This window comes from Tachypleus tridentatus, chromosome 7 (genome assembly GCF_004210375.1).
Source record: "Tachypleus tridentatus isolate NWPU-2018 chromosome 7, ASM421037v1, whole genome shotgun sequence".
Classification (NCBI taxonomy): domain Eukaryota; kingdom Metazoa; phylum Arthropoda; class Merostomata; order Xiphosura; family Limulidae; genus Tachypleus; species Tachypleus tridentatus.
This window is the reverse complement of record NC_134831.1, coordinates 181,356,868-181,376,817: the sequence shown is the minus strand read 5'-3', so window position 1 is coordinate 181,376,817 and position 19,950 is coordinate 181,356,868. Positions and strand designations below refer to the sequence as shown.

The 19,950-nt window shown below is 36.3% G+C and overlaps 1 protein-coding gene across 5 annotated transcripts in view; it reads left to right on the top strand.

Moving 5' to 3' along the window:
- LOC143257391 (uncharacterized) overlaps positions 1 to 19,950 on the top strand; it is a 144,034-nt gene that overhangs the window by 24,743 nt on the left and 99,341 nt on the right. The window contains exon 1 of one of the 5 annotated variants that reach the window (XM_076515984.1): positions 6,526 to 7,008. The exons of 1 other annotated variant lie outside the window; for it this stretch is intronic. In XM_076515984.1, coding sequence (XP_076372099.1) covers positions 6,995 to 7,008 — 14 coding nt within the window. In that variant the 5' untranslated portion in view covers positions 6,526 to 6,994. Of the gene's footprint in view, positions 1 to 6,525; positions 7,009 to 19,950 lie in introns of those variants that run through there. 3 more of the 5 variants (XM_076515983.1, XM_076515985.1, XM_076515981.1) reach the window with 3 other exon arrangements.

Below are 19,950 nucleotides of genomic sequence, written 5' to 3'. Positions count from 1 at the left end.
GTTAACAGCTGGGATATGCTCGGCTCTTCATATGTTGAACACTTATATTTTCTTAGGCCAGTTGAATATTGGTAATCTAAAAAATAAAGTTAACAAATAAACCAGTAATTCTCACTTTTATCAAATCTTCAAGTTTTTTAACGCCCAGTAAATAATTATTGAACATAAGCTCTGATACCAACCAAATAAACTTCCTTCTTTTTTGAATGGTCATTGTTATTATCGTTGTTTTCAGTGCGTCAGCAATTTTCACTTTTTTTTTCCATTTAATTATACTTCAAATACGACAATATTAATAGATCTACCATATTCTCAATTCTCTGTTCTTTATTCAGTTGCTAGGATTTTTTGGTAATTAGAAGATCTTATAATAATCGTATTTCAATCCCACATTGCTCATAATTTTCGTTCCATAAGAAGCGTTTCGTTCAATCCAGAGATCATCAGGCAGGCTGGGACATGATAAACACATTGCTGGTCGAAAAATTATTTATGTAAACCATGTGTTACAACGATAGTTATGGTGTGAACACCTTTTCTAACATGACAAAGCTAATTATTATTAATTATACTTGTTATACAACACAAGTGTTAAACCTGTTAAACTTTTAACCCTGCATTCTTTACTCAGTCACTGACAGATTTTCAACTGCAGTCGATGTTTCATTCGTTATGTTAGTTTTTCTGATTTGTATGATGTTCTTCGCCGCAGTAATCACGTCTCAATAATACTATATAAGGCCCGGGATGGGCAGGTGGTTAAGGTACTCGACTCGTAATCTGAGAATCGCGAGTTCGAATCTAGCCGTCCCTAATGTAGCAGTGATAAATTAGAGTGGAAGGCAGCTGGTCGTCACAACCAACTTGTGGGCTACTTTTTTACCAACGAGTCGTGGAATTGCTCATAACATTATAACGCTCCCACTGCTAAAAGGGCGAACATGTTCGATGAGGGGGGATTCGAATTCGCGACACTTAAATTGCGAGTCAAGCTCTCCATACCACTTGGTCATAGCACGCCTTTTATCCTTCGAATAACTCGAAATCCACCTTTGACATGTTTCACGACCGCAAACTTCAATATAGGTTATCTTACAAACGTTTTCAAACATTTTTCAGCTTGGTTGGAAGATTTTGTATAGAGCCTTATTACTCAACAATATATGCACTTTCCTTGAATGTTAATTAATTAATTTAGCCCGGATATATAAGTAAAATATAATAATTTCATGGGTACTGCATCATTGTAAAGATTTTTTGTTTTTTACACCAGTGTCCTTTGTCAACCCATTAAAGATGGAATCACCAGCCATGAATACTATTCTCTAGCCTGAAATTCACGTCTTAATACGACCCCTGTGGCATAACGGTATGACTGTAGATTTCAACGCTAGAAATCAGATTTCGATAATCGTGATGGGCAAAGCACTGATAGCCCGTTGTGTACCTTTGTGTTTAATTCCAAACAAACAAACATAAAGCATATTACTAACTCAGGCAAGTGTCACCCTTACATCGGTCTTTCCAGCATTACAAGTCTGCTGGCGAAGAAATATTCTCTGTGGGAGACTTAGTTTTATCAAATCACAGCCGTAACCTTTCAATAAAAACACCAAAAATGTACACTGCTGGATTCACTAACGCCCTCTAGAGGCAGTGGATCATTACCACCGTTAGATTTCTGACACTTCGAAACTTAGATAAAAAAATGATCAAAAATTTCGTTGGGATTTAAGATGTTATTTTTCCTCGTTGATCAGATTTAAAACAAAAGGGCTAAAGACACAAAACACATACTTTATAATTATGTACCTTTCTCTGTCGACAAAAAGAAAATTCTTCCGAGTTTCCGAACTGTGATAGGTTCTCTAACAAAGGAAATGGAGAAAATAAAATTTTAAGAGATTAACGTGGAAATTGTTTCGACACCAGGGGGAGCAGATTGACCAACGAACTTGTTAATGTTTCTTCTTCAACCGTTAGACTGTAAAAGAATGTGTCACTAAAAATTGGTTCGGCGTGGCTAGGTGGTTAGGGCGCTCGACCCCTAATTTAAGGGTCCCGGGTTCGAATTCCCGTCACATCAAACATGCCCGCCCTTTCAGCCGTGGGGACGCTATAATGTTTCGGCCAATCCCACTATTCGTTGGTAAAAGAGTAGCCCGAGTCATACTACTAAATTAGATAGCCTTCATGTAGCTTTGTGCAAAATTAAAATCAGTCAACATTGCTAGAAACAGTTAAAGAAAATATATAGCAGTAGTACTGATGACTTGTTTTTAAGATCAACATAACGGTAAAGTGCTGTCTTTTAGGTTTAAGCAAACAAAATCACGCTTTTGCCTACTTTTTCCTTTCCCCACTGGTGAATTAAAACGTTTTAAACTGAGATACTTTCATTATTTTGTCACCCGAAGAACGTTGATGCTTGGTCTCTTAAGTGTTAGGTATCTAATTTAGGCTTAAATAAAATAGAAAACAGGGTGATAGTTCCCGCTAAAATCACTGTTATTACTGTTTCTGCTTAATAGAGTGATGTAAGAATCGATCACTCTGGCTTTGTCACTCGCAGAATATTTGATGCTTGGTGTCTTTAGTGTTAGGAATCTAATTTAGACCTAAATAAAATAGAAAAATAGGGGGATAGGTCCCCCTAAATCACTGTTACCGGTTCAGTTAAATAGAGCGTTGTAAGAACTGATTACTCTGCTTCTCGATACTGTTAATTTAAGTGTTCCAGTCGTTGTTCTATTTAGAAACCATTTAAAACTGCGTTGTCTTTTTCCTAATCGAGTATTGTATTATCATTTATAGAAACATACATTTATTAGGCCTTTTTTCTATTAACTGTGAACGGTTTGGAGTCTACGTGATCGTGAATGATAATTTGTCATTTATTAAATTCACTTATTTGATCAGTTCTGTTTATATAGTCAAGAAGCTGTTCGTTAAGAGGTATCCTACTCAGGCGTATGGTTAAAAATCTGTTTGTGAAGAGTTCGTTGTGACATATGCTTTAACCACCAGCTAGCTACCTGCATAGAGCCAATAAATACGTGAGAAAGTATATTGCTAGGACAACCTTGAAAATACCAAGCAACTTAGCCACCATCTGACTTGAGATAGGATATTGTTAGGCCAGTCTTGAAAATACCAAGCAACTTAGCCACCATCTGACTTGAGATAGGATATTGTTAGGCCAGTCTTGAAAATACCAACCAACTTAGCCACCAGGTGACAGTTGAAGCATGACAAAGGATATCGCTAGGCCATTATTTGAAATACCAGTAACCCACAGCCATCCAATAGTAGAGAACTGTAGTATGAAAAAGGAGGGCATAATCATATATCAAACTTCAAAATACCAGCCATTTGTATAGCTTGCTGGAGGCTCTGAAAGAATTATCGTTGGATATTTAGACAAACTGAATGCGTGCGTTTTTAATATAGGAATGACGTGGTACATAAACTTTGTTTGAATATTGATTGAGAGCATAGAGTGCAGTACTGATAGACAGGGCACGGAAATTTGAATAAACAAATTAACCTATTAAAAGCAGACACTCAAAGCATCCATTTCACCTTTGCTCCCCTATCTTGAAAATCAATCACATGTAATGTTATATATGGATATAAAGTTTGCTTGCGGTAAGCCTCAAAGAATATTTCTTGTAAGTTTGTGCATCTAAGAATAACATTTTTTAAGTTGATCTTTGGCTAAACGTCCAGTAAATTGAATGAACATGCATCACCACAAATTTAATTGTACGTTATATTTAATTTGTGGGATGACATTGATAAAAAGAAAGCCAAGCGTTTAAAAGCATTTCAAAATCGTTTACTATGCATAAGTAAAGACGCGTTTTTAAGTATCTATCTGCTATTGAGAATATGTACTGTACCGCCTTGGCTGTAAAACCACTTGAGATTACAAACTGCGCATGAGTTATATGCTCGTTAAACTCTCTTTTATTTAATACTGTGTATTGGTGAGCTATGTGGATACTAGGAGTAAATAGGTGTTTTATATGTGTTTTGTAAGTTTCAAAATGTACCAATTTTCTTTAAAAAGTTGGCTCATTAATATTATTGGTTATATTTGAAATTATTTGAAGGTTACTTTTACAGCGCATACGCTTATGAAGATTATTTTGGATTTTTAGTGTGGTATGTGAATTTAGGACTAATTCATATCTCTTAAGCCAGCCTGAACGTTGAGATATTATTGGGATTATGGCCGAAGTTATCTTTTGTTTTATGTAATTGCCCTCGCTTTCTTACAGGCTAGCAATGTGTATTGGTAAAAAATTCACACTGAAAATTAGAAGGAACACTACTTGATTGATTTTCTCAAAAAGGTTCTAATTTTTAAATAACCATAGAAAATAAAGTGTCACGGAACTCACGATGACCAGTGATTCGTAAAAAGAAATTCTTATTGTTTGGAAGTTCAGTGAAAGGGTTATTTGAAAAAGCTGTCCTTAATTTTGAACTGATAGACTAGATGGAAAGCAGCTAGTCATAAACTCTTGACTTACCGAATAGAAGGATAAAGTTAATTAGTTGTAGAATTAAGTTACTGTTTATAGTCTCGGACTTGGCACGCGAGTGTCGCGAGTTCGAGCCGTGGTTTTACCGAATGCAGTTGATAGGTAATACCACTTTTACAAAATTTTCCCAGAGATTATGGAATCTTAAATTTATTTCCTTTTAGACAATAAAAGTCATACCGTAAGTGTCTGAACCAGTGGTGATGATGGTGGTGGGGATTGTGTAGCACCCCCACTTTGCAACACCTTCTTAAATCACTGATGATTTCAATTTACTTTTCCAGCATGCCAAATCTGCGTTATAAACCGAGCGTTATAAACCTAGGGGGGGAGGGGCGGTAAGGAGGGACACTTTGTGTCGAGGGAACAAGCAGGAGGGGTCATCCTTAGCATAGTGCCAATAGTCTATCACTAGGTGCCTCAACAACAAATATTTCAAGAATAAGTGATATCTGACAATTTCAGGTTCGTTGAACAGTCGCAGTACCCCTTCCCCCACCCTCGGGGTGGTTTTGATAACAAATCTTTCTGTCGGGCGGGCACTGAAAGTGACCTGAAACCGATTTAACGCTCTGGACATACCGAACTTCTTACCATCCTGTCTCGCCGTGTGAATCATCGCGATTTTGTACGAAGTTCAAAGAATTCTCAAGCGCACTGTTTAAACACTAGCTACGCTCGTGCTAGGCTGTAAACGTGCCCGGGAGGTAGGGAGCTTCTTCCGGCAGGTGCGTTAATTATCTCGCTCGTGAACGACTTCGTTGCTCTCCCCCCCCCCAAAGTTTTAGGTTTTTTTTTCTCATATTTTGATGATTTTTGAACTTGTTGAAATCAGACGCTGTCTCATTCTAATCTAATCTGATTCTTGTTATTAGTATATTGTTATTGCATGAATTTTATAATATTTTGGAGAACATTGCCTTCATAGCACGTGACGTCACGTCATCACTTTCGGCGTCGTTTGTTCAGACTTGTTGCTTTTTAGCTTCAAAGCAACCCGGTGAGCCTGTGGTAAACTTAGTGGTTGGTAGCGCTAAACAACAGGGTTCTATCCTTGCGATGGGCATGAAATAAGTAGCTCATGTGTACTTAACACCGAAACAGACAAACAAACGTTGCTAAAATTAGTGTCGGTTAACCGAGAAATCCGTGGTTTTATAGCATCAATCACATTAAAATGTCAACCAATGATTTCTCGTACTGATATAACACACATGTAGACATATGTATTAGAAACCAATGATTTCTCGTACTAATATAACACACATGCAGACATATGTATTAGAAATGTTAATAAAAACGAGCCAGTTTCATTCTTCACGAACCATTTATCTATCATGTTTCGGCTCGGTATAGCCAGGTGGTTAGGGCGCTCGACTCACAATATGAGAGTCGCTGGTCCGAATCCCCGTCCCACCAAACATACTCGCCCTTTTAACCGTGGGGGCGTTATAATGCTATGGTAAATCCCACTATTCGTTCATGAAATAGTAACCCAAGTGTTAGCGGTGGATGCAGATAGCTAGCTACCTTACACTGCTAAATTAGGGGTGACTAGCGCAAATAACTCTTGTGTACGTTTGCGCGAAATTCACTAAACAAACAAACAATTTATCCATTATCTTTCGCTACAGAAAGCGCTGATTTCTAAGGTTTATACTAAGTTATAATTGATTTTCAAGCAAGCTTAGCGTCATCTCCTATTTCCTACGTTTCTAACTGTTTTTCTTTCTATCTCATGTTTTCCTTCAACAAAACTTTCCTGGATTATGCTCTCAGCAAGTCAGAGTATTCGTGATTGGCTAATTTTAGACTGGTATTACAGGAGACACTTTGAAAATCTGGTGGAATGGTATCTGATATTCCACAATCTGCCGTTTTCCTGTCTACAAACCAGGTGAACGAGGGCGAATTCTCCTGATTTGATAACTCCCAGACTCACGTGACAGCAGCACGAACTTGAGCTGTAGTGGGTACATCGGAGCACGTGGAACTGACTCTCAGTTTACAAGTTTCTCTGAGGTAGTAAAGAGCATGATATCAGGCTAACGTTACTCATGTATAAACGGTGAGTTTTCAAAAAAAACCTCTTAGACCAGACTAGATAGTTCGGAGAATCGGTGTGTTGACAGTGCTGTAACTTCAATCTTTTCACTTCTCCACACGATCCGCTAGCTGGCAGTGGTGTGTAGAACCGCGCGATAATTGCCGGGGGAGCTGTCCCGGAATTGTTAGCCCTTGACAGGAAGCATGCGAGAGACAGCCGTCGGTGTTCGCACGTTTGTGACCAGGAGAAGCTGTTTTTCAGCCACCCAAGAGTTACTATCTTCCGCCGGACCAAGTTTACACGCTTCCCGGTCGTTCTGGTCGCCAACCGTCAAAGTCCACGGCTTCTCTTGCCCAGTGCCAGAGCTCAGCCCTTCATGCCTGCCAGCTAACGCCACATGTTAATATCCAAGTAAGTAAGAAAAACAAACCAACAACGAAAAAAAAAAACAACAACAACAAAAAACACGCGACGAGGAAAACAAGAATAATGAGCGTATATTATAAATATCAATTTTTTTCGTCGCAGTTTACGTCGCTGCATGTTTTGACGAAAGAAGTGAAAAGACACAAATGGGAAACTGGTACTTTTGTTTATTGCTGAGAATTCTTTAAACACCGAATTTATCTTTTCAGGCTTCGCTTCATATTCTGCAACGATTTAAACTGTTTCTTGTCGTTTCTTTGTTTATTAATTTTCCAAAAACTTGCCCCCCCCCACTCCCCCTGTGGCACAGCGGTATGACTGCAGACTTACAACGCTAGAAACCGGGTTTCGATCCCCGTAGAGAGTAGGGCTTTGCGCTTAAGTACAAACAAACAGATATATAATTTCCAGTAAATAAAGATAGGATGACATTTGTTTATTTGGTTGAAAAGGGGAGGTGTCTTGATGCTATTGAACGTAACTAAAGTTGTAGATCCCTTTGGTACACAACGCGAGCTACATAGTAGAACAACATCATTGTCTCTGGAGACGGTAAATATTGTTATTTTAACAACTGCTTCATTGTGTATGGCTTATTTAAATCATGTGAGAGACATTACTAATTTGGTACGTCCATGCGAAGATAAATGTGGAGTTGTAAGATCGTAAATGATTATTTTGACATATACGTTAATATCATTTCAGAAATGTAACAAAATATTTCTTATTTTAACTTGCCATATTTTATTTTTATAAGTTGTTTATCCATATAAAGTGTGTCTTTATATCACTTGCTTTAGCTTCGTATATTGGATTAACATGTTAATTAATCTGACAAAATGTTAAATCATATGGCGTGTCTAAGCTTTCTTTCAGTGTAACTGAATATATTCAAACAATAACTCAACTAGGCAGATTGCCCGAACGCATCTGTCACTTTAACTGCATATGTTTAAACGGCATCTTAACCAGGCGGAATTTCCAAGCACTTCTATTGACTGTCATTTTAACTGCATTTAACGTGCGATATAAGGTCCTCTGTCGATTAACTTGCAAATAATTTATTAGAAACGCTCATTTGTTTGGGTAAAATTTTCTTTTATTTATTTATTATTGCTGTGAGATTAACGTACCCCCCTTCAACCAGCTGACGTGTTAGGTGTGTTTAAACCAACGTGTTGTGTCAGTTAACAATAAAGTAATTCCAGAAAATATTGTCAAATATGAATCTGAACTAAACCATAATTAGTGTGGCTACGCTGTCTTTTCGAAATGTTAATTGCCTGTTAAATACGACGTTACGTCTTGACCATCTCCTTACAATCGTTGTGGCACATTTGTTGGGCGCCAACAGCAGGGTTCCATTGGATTCTTGAAATAGTTTAATATTATGTTTATTAAGTGTGTGTATAACATCGTTCTAGACCACAGATGTTTTGTATCGTTGGTTTAACTAAGTAATTCTTAGGGCCAGAAAATTCGATTACAACGAGTGTCTATGTTAAACGACAGATGTAGCGAGATTTATTTTATGTTAAAGTACAGAAACTAATATATTCGTTAAACTGCATAAGCTGGCCGTTTATTCGTTTTCTTGTAATTTCCATAAATTACAACATTTATGAAATCATACAAACTTTCTTTTGTGTAAAACTACAGCAACGTCCCTCTTCTTAATCTGCAAAAACATTTCCCAATGAAAAACCGCTGAAACATCTAGCATCGTTACAGAAACGTCTTTCAGAACTCGACTACAAAATCATCACCCGAATATCTCTCAATGCTGACCCACAGAAATATATCTCAATGTTAAACTACAGGAAAGAGTTAACTACAGAAACATCTGAATGTTAAGTTACTGATCATGTTTTATTTTAAACTTCAGAAACATTTGAATGTTTCAATTTAAACTACGGAAACATCTTAATGTTTCAATTTAAACTACGAAAATATCTGAATGTTAAATTACTGATCATGTTTCATTTTAAACTACAGAAACATCTGAATATTAAATTACTGATGATGTTTCATTTTAAACCGCAGATACATCTGAATGTTTCAATTGAAACTACATAAACATCTGGAGGTTTCAATTTAAACTACAGAAACATCTGAATGTTAAATTACTGGCGTCTTAATTTTAAACTACATAACATAAACATATGAATGTTTCAACTTAAACTACAGAAACATCTGAATGTTAAATTACTGATATTTTAATCTTAAACTACAGAAACATCTGGATGTTTCATTTTAAACTGCAGAATCATCTGAATGTTAAGTTACTGATCATGTTTCAATGTAAACTACAGAAACATCTGAATATTAAATTACTGATCATGTTTCAATTTAAACAAGAGAAACATCTGAATGTGTCAATTTAAACTACAGAAACATATGAATGTTAAATTTCTGATTATGTTTCATTTTAAACTAAAGAAACATCTGAATGTTAAATTACTGATCATGTTTCATTTTAAACTACAAAAACATTTGAATATTAAATTACTGATTATGTTTCAATTTAAACTACAGAAACATTTGAATGTTAACTTACTGATCATGTTTCAATTTAAACTACAAAAACATATCTGAATGTTAAATTACTGATTATGTTTCATTTTAAACTAAAGAAACATCTGAATGTTAAATTACTGATCATGTTTCATTTTAAACTTCAGAAACATCTGAATGTTAAATTACTGATCACGATTCATTTTAAACTTCAGAAACATCTGTATGTTAAATTACAGAACATGTCTCATTTTAAACTACAGAAACATCTGAATGTTAAATTACTGATAATGTTTAAATTTAAACTACAGAAACATCTGAATATTAAATTACTGATGGTGTTTCAATTTAAACTACAGAAACATCTGAATGTTAAGTTACTGATGATGTTTCATTTTAATCCGCAGATACATCTGAATGTTTCAATTGAAACTACATAAACATCTGGAGGTTTCATTTTAAACTGCAGAATCATCTGAATGTTAAGTTACTGATCATGTTTCAATGTAAACTACAGAAATATCTGAATGTTAAATTACTGATCATGTTTCAGTTTAAACAAGAGAAACATCTGAATGTTTCAATTTAAACTACAGAAACATCTGAATATTAAATTACTGATATTTTAATTTTAAGCTACAGAAACATCTGGATGTTTCATTTTAAACTGCAGAATCATCTGAATGTTAAGTTACTGATCATGTTTCAATGTAAACTACAGAAACATCTGAATGTTAAATTACTGATCATGTTTCAATTTAAACAAGAGAAACATCTGAATGTGTCAATTTAAACTACTGAAACATCTGAATGTTAAATTATTGATGATGTTTCAATTTAAACTACAGAATACCTCTAAACTGTTAGACTACACAAAAATCTCTGAAAGTTAAATTACAAAATCTCTGTCTAATAATTTGCAAGAAATCTCAACTGCGTGTGTTTGATGTTAAACTAGAAAAAATAATGTTAAAAACCATAATAAACTATCCTCTTTGTTAAAGTACAGAGCAACTATCTATGTTAATTTAAAAAAAAAAAAACTTGCCTGGATCTGTTTGTGTTAAACTACAAAAGCAAAGAACATAATCTTGTGTGTTGTGCTACTTTAGACTACCTGTTCCTGTTCGTAAAATATCCATGTGAGTTTAACCAGTGTTGTGTAACATGTTTGTTCTATGTTAAAAGTATAAAGATTTAAAAGATCATGTGTGTTTGATATTAGATGTTTGTCATCTCTGTTCACACTAGCGCCACGTTCTTAAAGACAGTCTAAGCAAAAAGAAATGGTTTTAAATCGAAAGAGTGATTCTTTTCGACAAGCTCTCACTTTTTTTGAGCTACGGAACTCTCACTGATTCGAGTGGATGTTTAAAATTACAAGTTATAGATGATCTCTCAATCGTTGTACTTTGTGTCAGTGCCAAGCTACGGATAGAAATTATAATAACATTTTAAAAAATGTGAAAAGGAAAAGCTTTCCTATGTTTAAATGCCAGGATAACACACACAGCCTTAATTTTGTAGCTTTGTGTTATGTGGCGCCATCTGTTAACTTATAAGAAAACAAACTAAGAACAGAAGGATTTTAAAGAATAAAAGTGTAGATTATACAGAGTATAAACAATGGATTAATCTCGGAAGCTTTTCATTTACCACCGTTGTAATATTAGTAGGCCACGTATTTCAAAATACATTTTCACGCCGAGCTTTATGTTGTACAACTAACTCCCTGAAAGAGGTAATTAAAAACAACATCAACAAACTATTGAGGTGCTAAAGTACAAAAATAAGGTGGCGTTTTTCTTTGTACAAGTCGATATGATTCAGGTTAGAATAATATTTATAAAAATTAAGCAAGTGTTAAGTATCCAACAAACAGTTTGCACGAGGAAAATAAACACAGTTTAATGGCCCTCTATAATGTATATTTTAATGTACTTATTTGAAAAATCAACATGATTAGTTCCCGTATCATACATTATATATATATATGTTGCTTTTGGGACAAACATTAGGGAAGCTATAAGACACTCCCACCTGTATCATAGTTAATTCAAAACATGCCTTGTATGACATGTGGGTTATTTAAATCTATTTAGTGTTGACACTATTTATACCGCGCCTGTCACGAGCGGCCTTGCACCTTTTTATTGGAATGAATTATGTAATACATATATTTAGTGGTGCTAGCTTGTTGGAGTTTCGTATACCTAGATTCCCCCCCCCTTTGTTTCTAGTGTTTAAAACTTTTAACCAGTTAGATCTGAAGCGTAAAGAAAAGTGGGATTTTAACTCTCAAATCACCGACTTGTTTTCATAGCTTTTGCTGCTGGTGGGCCCGGCACGGCTAGGTGGTTAAGGCACTCGACTCGTAATCCGAGGGTCGCGTTACACCAAACATGCTCGCCCTTCACCCGTGGTGACGTTATAAGGTGAAGGTCATTCCCACTATTTATTGGTAAAAGAGTAGCCCAAGAGTTGGCGGTGGGTGGTGATAACCAAATGCCTTCCTGTAGTCTTACACTGCTAAATTACGGACGGCTAGCGCAGATAGCCCTTGTAGCTTTGCGCGAAATTCAAAACAAATACTGCTGGTGGTCTCTACGTATTACGTCATATTCTACCATTTTCCGACATTCGGGAAAAAAAACTAACAGAAAAAATGTAAAATCACTCATTTTCGTTGTAAAAACACACATGAAATCCCAGCAAGACATGTGAGATTGACTGCGATATTGACAGTATTTTTTACTTACTTATGGGGAGGTCCTGTAAATAACTCATAAAAAATGCGGTGCTTAATTACCTAAGGAGAAATATCTAAAACGTCATGTCTAGGATTCGGACCCCATCTTAAAATGTTGGGCTTAAATGTAATCTAAATATAAATATACAGTACCAAGCGCCTCGGTTGCTCAGCGGTACATCTGGCAGATTACAGCGTTAAAATTCGGTGTTTCTTATCCACGGCGGGCAGAGCATAGATAGCTCGCCCATTGTTTAGCTATATGCTTAACACACCAAGCTATAATAATAACAGACAAGTATCAGATTTTCTAAAACAAGTGTCAGTTTCGGCAATAATTAAATTTTAATGAAAAATTGTTAAGGTTGAACTAATGCGTTTTTTGTTGAATTTTTTTCAGTTAGTGTCGTTGTCGATGATGTACCCCTGTTGGAAATTTTGTGTGTGTTCCAACTTTGTTAAGCAACGTTCAGACGAACATCACTCCGTGTTGGTCATCATATTATAATGGAACTCTTACTTATATGATACTGTAAAAACTTTTTTATTACGCGACATGCAACCCCAGATTCGAGAAATGTTTATCCTGTGTGCATGTATATTTGCAATAGGGGTCATAATTTTACCGTTTTGCCTCCGTTTCTCGTCACGGAGAACTATATATTTTCTCCGTTCTCAGTGTGCAGATATGACGTCGTGAATACGTCACACGCAGAACTAATAGACTAATGTCACGGGTAATCGGCTAGTAATTTGTAAACCGCCTTATTTTAAACATTCAAAACTTAGTCACGACTCAAATAGCAAGCTTAAGTTATGAATTTTAGTTCATTCGCACAAAGTTTGATCTATTAGAAACACTGAAATGAGAATTGGCAGCAGGATATCAAACGGTATGATCACGTTGTTGGTGGGTAGTTAAGCTGTACCAACCGTGGATATCGAACCCCGACTTCTAGCTTTATAACCTTGTCAGTTTACCACTGACGTGTGGTCAGGTATTTTCAACCTACTAGGTTATGTATTTTTACTCAGTTTCCGTAATTAAAAGCTGTAATATGAACAACTACTCAGCTAACTAACTCCGAATAACACAATTCCTTACCTTAATTAATTTGTGAGCTACAGTTTCTAAAAACGGACTAGCCTTTATTATTTCCTTCCGGTCAGGCTCGGCATGGCCAGATGGTTAAAACACTCCACTCGTAATCCGAGGGTCGCGGGCTCGAATCCCCGTTACACTAAGCATGCTCGCCCTTTCAACCGTGGTGACGTTTTAATGTGAAGGTGAATCCCACTGTTTGTTGGTAAAAGAGTAGCCCAAGAGTTGGCTGCCTTCAATATTGTCTTATACTGTTAAATTAGGGACGGTTAGCGCAGATAGTCCTCAAGTAACTTTGCGCGAAATTAAAAACAAACCAAACCTTCCGGTCAACACTGACTCTCACATGATTTGTCTCTTTAAGAATTAATGTGTGAAACTGCAAAACATTTCAGCTCGTTATAGCACTCGATTCCTTTTACCCTATAGGTTTGAGCTGGGTTTCGCTAGCTCATGGAGGGTGATGTATCACTTTCTATTATTCATAAGACGCGTGACGGAACTTTACGCCTGGTGTGTCAAATACAAATTAAAAGTTATTCCACACGTGTTTTAAGAAACTTACACTCTTGAATATTTACACTTGTTTAAGACATACGACATCCTGAACAATCTTTGGTTGTTTATAATGTGTCACAGAGAAGGTAGGTGTCACTAGCTCATGGAAAACGAACTGTAGAAAACTGCAGTTTCAATATGTTAAGTGTAGTAGTATTAAACACGTGGTTATCTTATAGCAGTATTAAACACGTGCTTATCAGTTTCTCGGACGCGATTCAAAATATCTTTCTACAAATTGCTACCTGAACTGTGGGGTTTTCAGTTTACAGAACTGTGTTGGTTTATTGTATTTGAAATTTGAATGACCACCGACACTGATCAAAGTAATTTCAAGACTGAGTGACCGCCATTTTAGATAAAAGTAACCAAACATGCATCAGCTTAGATTAATCGACATCCGACTAGAATCTGGTCCCTACCTTTACCTCTCTCCGGTTCTTCTAATAACTAATTGTATGTATAACAGCAACCAGTGCAAGGGAGTCTCACCTAGTGGGCGGATATTTCATTCTTCAAGTGGACGTAGTATCCTTGTGTCTTACGCCACGAGACAGAGGGAAAATTACATATTTTGTAGTAGTTTAAAATGGAATTCCATGTATATAGAATGACTTAAACATTTTGTGTACGTTATAAAAAAGGTTTTCACACCTCCTGTTTTGTCTTTTCATCCTCTTCCGTCGGAAATTCGTACTTGAAAAGCGAGGGTGGACCAGACCCCTTAATCTCTTCCCACCAATATGCCGTTCCACGTAGGTATAAGTATCCTAAACGAGGAACACGAACCTGCATATATGTTCTGTGATGGTAATATTATATAGAAGAAGTAGCCCATTAACGATCACGCCAGACTTACACGATTAGGCTTAACGTCTAAAAGAACAAGCAAAGCATGCGATGTCAAAAAGGTGTTACCATGATTTTGTATAAACTTACATTTAGATTAGACGCGACATAAAATTAAATGGTAACGTGGTGTATCGCGTCCCCGTGGTTTCAGTCCCATTGTTCAAGTTAACTGTGATTTTTTTGTCTCCATATTGGATTACGACCGTCACATCTTTAAGGTACTGTCGTCTAAATTCACCAAAACAGTTTTTACTTATCCAGTGTGAGGTGGTATATTAGAATTAGTAACTTCTGCGCAAAGTCATACAAGGGTATTCTGCGCAGCGCTTTCCATAATTACAAGTGATGGACTAGAAGGAATGTAGCTAATTAATTAGCAGGACACACATGGAGTACCTTTATCTGATCGAATAAAGTGACTTGACTTTAAAATTCTACGGCCCCAAATTGAGAAGCGTATTATTGCAGGAACGATACGCGAACCATAAACCTTCAAAACACACAACTCTTATGGAGTTAGTTGGTGACACTGGGGTACTAGTTTCGAGGAATTCCACTCCTTATCATACGCCCTGAACGCCAAAGTTCAATCAAAGATGTAAGCTGTACCTATATCCTAGTGAAAAGTACCAGTTGTAATGCTATATAATGTGAATAACTGAACAGTGGCAGATGAAACGGTTTCCTCACTTCATCTATTCAGTGTATAGTTTTTCTCCTAGTGGTTGCAAAGCACGCTCACGCAAACAATATATTTGAAGTCAGCGATAGCCAACGCTTGTTTTGCTATTGTCTTTACGAAAGGTGAGCTTTAATTGTTACGCTTATAGCACGCCTGTGTCCCCAGAGTACTGAGCGTGATTGTGGGACACGTGGTTGGGTAACGTGAGACATCGTTAATTTTTCTATCCCTTCTTTCGCATATTACTGTAATTATGTTAGTCTGAGTCAAAGTTGGGTCGCGGGTTCGAATCCCCGTCACATCAAACATGCTCGCCCTTTCAGCCGTGGGGGCGTTATAATGTACGGTTAATCCCACCATTTTTTGGTAAGATAGTAGTCCAAGAGTAGTCAAACAGCAGACAACATTATGAAAATATATAAAACATACATTATATAAGTAGCTCAGTGTTTTAGTTTATAATTCCTTATTTCAATACTTTCCATAACATTAGAACTTTCTATTTTACCAAACCTAACTTCGTTACTGATACACTGCTGGCCAAAATCTTAAAGTCAATGAAAATAAATAAAAAATATACATTTTGCGTTGTTAGACTCAACCACTTATATAAGTAGAGCTTCGAAAGATGAAAATAAGAAAAGGTAAAATAAAAATAAAAAACTTTTTAGCATCATTTAATAGGAAAAATGTGAACACTATGAAATTAGCCTAAATACTAGCTGGTCAAAAGTTTAAAACCATATCCCAAAAGATGTCTTAAATAGGGTAGGAAATGCCTAACAAGAGGTCTCAGTAGTGAGTTGCACGCGGCCGTCATTGCAAATAACTGCAAACATTCGCTTTGGCATGGTCGATATAAGCGTTTGCAGAAGGCTGGCTGGAATGTTATTTCAAGTGGTGAATATGGCTTCACGAAGATCATGCACTGTTTGGAATTGACGTCCATTTCTATAGACTTCCTTGCCATCCACCCCAAAACATTTTCAATGGGATTCAGTTCGACAGAACGCGCTGGATGGTAAAAAATAATCACGTTATTCGCCATGAAAAAGTCCTTTGTCAATTGTGGACTGCAGCGTTGTCCTACTGAAAGATTCAGTCATTTTCACACAAGCGAGGGCCTTCAGTCAAGAAGGATGCTCTCTCCAACATGCAAATGTAGCCAGTTGCTGTTTGATGCCCATGTATAAACTGAAGCTTCATTGTGTCATGGAAAGAGAAAGCACCCCAGATCATGGTGGACCTTCCTTCACTGTGTCGTGCAGAAAATGTCTCCTTTGGGATATCCTGTTATCGGGGATATCGTGCTGGTAACGTTGGAAGCCATCTGGACCATCCAGGTTAAATTTTTTTCTCATCAGAGAACAAAACCTTCGTCCAATTTTCTACGTCCCATGTTTGATGTTTCTTCGAAAAGTTTAACCGAGCTGTTTTGTGGTGTTGGAGGAGGCGTGGCCTTTGAAGGCGTTTATGGTTTTTAAAGCCTTTCTCTCGTAGATGCCGTCTTATTGTTCTTGAGCCGCATTCTGCGTACGTAAGGACCTTAATCTGGTTCGACGATTGGCTAGTGTCTTGCCGAACAACCCATCGAATCGTCCTGCTCAACGCCGGCGAAATTTTCTTGGGCCGACCACTTGAAATTCTCGTTCCGTATCTCTCACAGCCTTTTAAGAAATTTGCAACAGCAGTTTTACTACGCCCAATCTTACTAGCAATGGCACGTTGAGAGAGATCTTGCTTTTGCAGCTTGACAATTCTGCCACGTTCAAACTCTGTCAACTTTTTAGCCTTTGCCATATTTTTACTCAATGTAACACAGGAGATGTCGACAACGCTAATGCTTGAACACAAATGACTAAATTTCGTTACGTGTTTACCGATTAACGTTTCGCTTCAGTATGGTCTTAAACTTTTGAGCAGCTAGTATTTAGGCTAATTTCATAGTGTTCATATTTTCCCTATTAAATGCTAAAAAAGTTTATTTTTATTTTCCCATTTTTTATTTTCATCTTTGGAAGCTCTACTCAAATAAGTGGTTGTGTCTAACAATGCAAAATGCATATTTTTTCTTTATGTTCATTGGCCTTAAGATTTTGGCCAGCAGTGTATATATCGATCACTAGCTGTCTTTATAAGATTTATTTTATTTATTATAATATTTTATGAGTAAAAAGGACTTTAACATCAGTAAAGCGTGGTTTTCTGTTCTATTATTACCTGCTCGATTTATCTCCTTAAAATGGGTTTTCATCTCTATTTTTACGTAGATATATACAATGTAAAGCTGAATTTGTCTCACGGAAGGCTATAATCTAGAACTTATTAGGAGACAGCTAGTGATAACTACACATATAGGGCTAAGTACATGATTGTATGTTTGTTTTGGAGCAAACCTACGCACCGGACTGCTTTCGTTGCGTCCTGTGTGTGGATCGAACTTCAAAATTTAACCTTTACGTATTAGAGCATCAGAGGAAATGTGATGTGAACTTTTCCAATCAGTGGATTGTTATTCGCTTATGACTATTCCACATTCTTCTTTTTAAGTGGTTGATGTAATTTTGATGTGAGCTTGAATAAAAAAACAAACAAACAACAAAAATGCCAAGCATGCGTTGACGGCCTGGGTCATTTCTAGTCAGACGAGCAGAGAATTCTATTTGACAAGTCTTGACTGGAATTCCAGTCAGACGTTTTTGTGTTGCTTTCTTTCGTGTGGTCATTACGTTGTTGTTACGAAAAACGACTTGAAAACAAACGAGTAAAGGATATCTCTATATCGTATAACAAGGTATAAGTTTTTTTAATTCGGTTATTGAGCACATTAGAGAAGGTTTTATTTTACAAATGCAAAATACGATACAGTCTTGTAACCTAGCCTAGAGCACTATAACATGAAAGAGTGGAAGGAGGCATTGTAAGCTGAAAACTCTGAGGTTAATAGACTCTCGTACCCGTGACTCAAAGTGCTTGACTAATGGAATCCTTTCAAAAATTCACGAGCGAAAACAGTTGGCGGCCATTTTATTCGGATACAATCATTTAATCAACTATAAACACCCTAGTGTTTAGAAAAACATTTTTTTCCCTTTGATGTATCTGAAAACTCATTTCGCTTTGTTGCCTAGGTAAAGACAACAATTAAAAAAAATACGTGACGAGTATTATAGTTTATCGTTTCGCGCATAATCACGAAACGGGAAGCTAGCTGCACGAGCCGTTGCTTTTCGTTGTTTGTTTGTTTGTTGTCTGATCTGGTAGGCAATAGAGAGAAGGCGGTTCTTTATCAGCATTCGCCACTAACACTTGGGATACTCTAATCGAATAGTGGATTTGGCAGTCACTTTTATAACTCATCCAAAATGCAGAACTCTTTTTTGCGGGACGCAAACTTTAAACTCTTAATAAATAATGTTGTGTTGTTTCAGTTGTCACCCCAACTTTTCATTTCTAAACGGATAAAATAATATTGATAACAAATACGCTCCACTTACTGAAATTTAGTTCACACTATAACAGTTATTCATTGAACTGATGATAGAAAATAACGTATATGACCGTCTAATGAGCTGTGGTATTGATGCTATCAGTTGACAAATGTGCTTTATTTTTTGATAACTACTGTTGTCAGTTTATAGATTTTTTTTGTATGTGAAATGGTGTTGTAAGTTGACAAATGTTCTTTATTTTTGGGAACTCCTGCAGCCAGTTGGTAAATGATAATTTTGTAAACTGGCGCTACCAGGTTGTAAATGAGATAATTGTGGACCGCCTCACAGTAAGTAAATATCATGATTGTGAAATGATTCTGTCATTTGAGCTAGTTCCATCAGTTGTTAAATGTTATGTTTATGAACTGAAGATAGTAATTAATTGGCCATTTTCTATAATAAACTATTTCAACCCATAACAAACATCACTGCAAGTTGCTGTCAGTGAAACGTCTTTTATTAACCTTGACATGTAAAAAGTGTGGCATATAGAAGTTTTAAGATTCAGTCGACGTATTTATATGTTTAATTTTCCACTTTTTTTTTCAGATATATGTGACTGTAAAGGATAATACGCAACTTACTGAGTTATCCAAGGAGTGTTTTGAGATATGTTAACACTCGAATTAAGCGCTTTGTTATTGTAACATAACACAGCTATTGTGTGGCATAAAGTGCTTTATATTTAATTATCCATCCTCAGTAAAATGACTATTTTTTAAACTAAGCCTATTTTCATGTTTTGTTTGCGTCTCTTTATCAACCAAATTGATATTTTGTTCAGATTGTTTTATATGTAACGTTAACTAACTTTATTAATACAATATTTGTTGGTTGTGCTTAATATTTAGAAAAGGGTTACATATATATCGTTTCAAGATCACACTTTGTAGTTGTGTGGCAGAAGTCGGACAACACGTGAAAATATTGTATGTCTCGCCATCTAGTGGTATTTATTATTAAATATAAAGTCTGT